General features: G+C 57.0%; 1 protein-coding gene and 1 pseudogene across 5 annotated transcripts in view; one reads left to right on the forward strand and one right to left on the reverse strand.

The window, feature by feature from the left end:
• AK8 (adenylate kinase 8) overlaps positions 1-3,775 on the reverse strand; it is a 94,693-nt gene that overhangs the window by 81,146 nt on the left and 9,772 nt on the right. For 4 of the 5 annotated variants that reach the window (XM_015594319.2, XM_015594316.2, XM_025051176.1 and 1 more), the window contains exon 3: positions 2,172-2,240. The exons of the other annotated variant lie outside the window; for it this stretch is intronic. In XM_015594319.2, the coding sequence (XP_015449805.1) occupies positions 2,172-2,240 (69 nt within the window). The remainder of the gene's footprint in view (positions 1-2,171; positions 2,241-3,775) is intronic. 5 annotated transcript variants of the gene reach the window in all.
• On the forward strand, positions 405-523 carry LOC112484879 (annotated as a pseudogene).

Raw genomic sequence — 3,775 nt, forward strand, 5'->3', positions numbered from 1 at the left:
GAAATAACGGCGGAAAACTTCCCAGGTTTGGAGAAACATGTTAACTTGTAAATTCAAGGAGCTAAACAAATCCCAAAAAGAGTAAATCCAAAGAAATTCATGCCCAGATGTTACCATAATTAAACTGCTGAAAATTAAAAACAAAGAAAACCTCGAAAGTAGCAAGGGAAAAATGATGCATTACTTAAAAGCGTTTGGGTGACTATGGATTTTTCCACCAGAAGCCACAGGGGTCAAAAGTAAGCGGAACATTTGTAAAGCGCTGAAAGAAAAAACTGTCAATCTAGAATATTCTAAATCCAGCAAAAAATATCCTTCAAGAATGAAGGCAAAATAAAAACATTCTCAGATGAAGGACAATCGAGAGAAGTCAGTGCCTGCAGACCTCCTCTGAAAAAATTCTAGTCTGCGGCCACGCCACCCTGACCGTGCCCGATCCCGTCTGCTCTCAGAAGCTAAGCAGGGTCGGGCCTGGTTAATACTTGGATGGGAGACCGCCTAGGAAGACCCGGTGCTACAGGCTTAAAGAAAAAAAAATTGCTAAAACAGGTTTTTCAGACAGAAAGGGCCATTTGGAACATGAGGAATGAAGGAAGAGCAATGGAAATGATAAATATCTGGATAGATATAACAGACTCTTCTCGAGTTCTTTAAAATACATTTGATGATTGAAAGCCAAAACTGTAACCCTGCCCAATGGAGCTTTCAGCCTACGGAGATGTACACCTAAGGCCACACAGAAAAGGAGGGACAGGGACCTAAAACGGCACATTCTGCTCGAAGCAGGAAAATACTGACTCGAAATAGACTGTGGAAAGGTAAGTCTGCATATTGTAATTGCTAGGTCATTCGCTAAAAAAAAAAAAACTTTACAAAGAGATACAGTAAAAAAAATAAATTTAAATGGAATACTAAAAAAAGTTCAAATAACCGACACTACAAATAGTCTGAATAACTGGTACAGCACCTGCTCCACGAGACACGCCGGCAGAGAACCATGAGGCTGGCTGCAGACTGGGGGCGCATTTGCCAGCCGCACGCTGGGCCTCGGTCCCCTCCTCTGCAGAGCGGGGAGGGGGCGGTGCGGACGGGGCAGTGCCCCGTGGGGTCCCAGGCGCCCTGCACGCAGCGCCTCAGTGGCACCGTGGGCGCACAGCCGGCAGTCCCTGCGCGGTTGTCCGCCTGCCCCGCCCGCTCCACCCCTCTCTTTGGGTCCGGTCGCCAAGGCCGACGTCAGTGCGCTGGCGGGATGGGGGTGGGGGGTCCCACACCACCAACGAGCAATGCTAGAGGACACCACCCGCTGTCTGTCCTGCAACTCAACTCAGTCCACACCACCCACCCAGAGGCGGCGTCCGGGTCCACGGGCTGAGGGCTCCGGCCCGCTTCAGACGCCCGTCGCGGGTCCGGGCTGTCATGTGCGTCTGACCGCCCGGCTAGAAACCGGAGGTTCCCAGGGCTCCCGCCCCCATGCTCGGTTAGTTCACTGGAGCGGCCCCCAGAACGCAGAGAAAGGTCCTCCTGGGTCGCGGCCGGGCAGAGGGACGCAGAACCAGGCCGGGGAGGGGCGTGGGGCTTCCGGGCCCGCGGGCGTGCGGCGCCCCCAGCGCCTCACATGCTCAGCATCCGGAACCGCTCCGGACCCAGTCCTATGGGGCTCTGATGGAGGCTTCCTTACTCAGACGTGATCGATTAAGTCACTGGCCACGGCAATTGATTCAGCCTCCAAAGGGACACTGGCAGATCAGAGGACGGGAGGAGAGTTTGGGGTCCCCCCGAGTTCTCCTTCTGCCCCTCTGGTGCAGGGGCGTCCGGCTCCCCACGCTCCTGGTCTCCGGTGGCTTTACCGGTGCCGGCGGCTGCCTGTCTGCCCGGCCACTTCTGCTCCTGTCCTTTCATTAAGGGCCCTCCCATGACCCCTTGGGATGGGCTCTCTCTTTCCGACACCCGAGGGACACCCCAGATTCCACCTTAGTTCTCCTCCATCCAAGGTGAAATCCACACCCACAGACGGAGCTTCGCCAAGTTCCGGTTGGTCTGTGTCAGCCTTCCCGGAAGCCTTCGGTCACCTCCCTTGAGGACATGGATACACAGCCCTCCCCCTCCCTTGACCGGGCCCCGGGGCCCCGTCTCCCCCGGAGTGCGGAGCTGGCTCCCCGCAGGGCGCTTACCCGCTGGACGCAGTCGTCCTCCCCCAGGCGCTCCTCAATCAGCTTGACGAGCAGCGAGCTGGGCAGCGACTGTGGGGAGGGAGGACACAGAACGAGGGCCTGTCACGCTCAGAAGGACACGGAACTGGCAGCTCTGGGGCTCAGCTGAGACCTGCGGACCCAGCCTTGTCGACACAAAGTTTCTCAAGGTCCTGGGCCAACGCCCAGTGGCCTCTGTGAAGCCCAGGCCCACCTGGGACCCCGCCCCCACCCCTCCACCGCCCCTCCCCCTTCCCTGAGCGCCATTCCATCTCTTTGATGCCCCCACACGTCCACACTGACTCCATGCTCTTGCTTACCTGCGCCCCCACCCCCACCTGGGTGCCTCCAGGTTCCCTCTGAGCCTCCAGCAGGCCCTGCTGCCTGCAGGCACCTTCCCTGACCCTCCGTCCCCTGGTTGGGATAAAGGATGTCCTTGGGAACGTGGCACCTCAGTACGTGGCTCCCAAGGTAGGGGCAGGGGCTAGAAGTGGGGGGTGGGCCCAGTGATGAAAGAATGCTTCCAGGGAGAGCTTTGGGGCCACTGGATTGGTCAGGGACTCAGATGATCATGATCTGGGCCCTGGCCACCCACTGAGTGACCCTAGACAAGTGCCTTCAATGCTGTGAGCCTCAGTTTCCTCATTTGTAAATGAGATGAAGACAATGTACTTCGAAGAGGTGCCGTGAGGATTAAATGAGATGAGACATGCGATGAGCTGGGGCCACGTCCGCCCCCGGCAAGGGCTCGGTGCCATGGCAACCACTTCCCCGAGTATTCTCACTGCACCCACCCGAGCTCTGGACGAGGGGGCGGCTCTGCCTATGGGGCTGCTGATGCCAGGTCTATGTCACCTCCCCTTGAAGTACACAACCAGGGGCCCCAAATCTCTCCCAACTCCCACTCACTTCTCCGATAAAGACTATGGGAGGCCGCAACGAATTCCAGCCACCACGGCCCTCCGCGCAGAGTCGGGGATCCCTGGGACAGCCTCCCTTACTCAAAGCAGAGACTCGGCCCGGGGCTGGCTCCGTCGCTGGTCCAGATTCCCTCATGGCTACATAATGACTGCCACAGCTCTGGCCAGCTTGGTGACCTTGGGCAAGTCTTGACCTCTTCAGGCCTCACATGACTCGCCAGGAGAAATAAATAATACTGTAGCTTTTGCATTTATTTTCTGCCTAGCACCCACACACCCCACCTCCAGTAACACAGACCCCAAAGTTTCTCTGAGGAGCCACACTCTTGCCCTTCCACTGGGATGGCTGAGGGGGCGTCAAACCCAACCTCAGATCCGGGGGGGGCCCTGATTGGTCCAAGCCGATCAGTGCATCTCACCCCTAGGTGCCAGGATTGCTTCAGAGGCTGCCCATGACCCAATCCCAGCCAGTGAGTGTCAGACCCAGGACACGGATGCGATTATCACAGGCAAGAACACTTGCTTTCCACTGGATCCAAAGCTGAGAGGACATAAGGGCTGGAGCTGCAGCAGCCACTTTGCAGGCACGAGGAAAGTGTGAAGGAACGAAGCCGGAACAAAGGGAGAGAGGGAAACCAGGTCTCTCAACCCCAGAATAGCTTTTCC

The sequence above is a fragment of the Pteropus alecto genome, unplaced genomic scaffold (assembly GCF_000325575.1).
Source record: "Pteropus alecto unplaced genomic scaffold, ASM32557v1 scaffold67, whole genome shotgun sequence".
Lineage (NCBI taxonomy): Eukaryota > Metazoa > Chordata > Mammalia > Chiroptera > Pteropodidae > Pteropus > Pteropus alecto.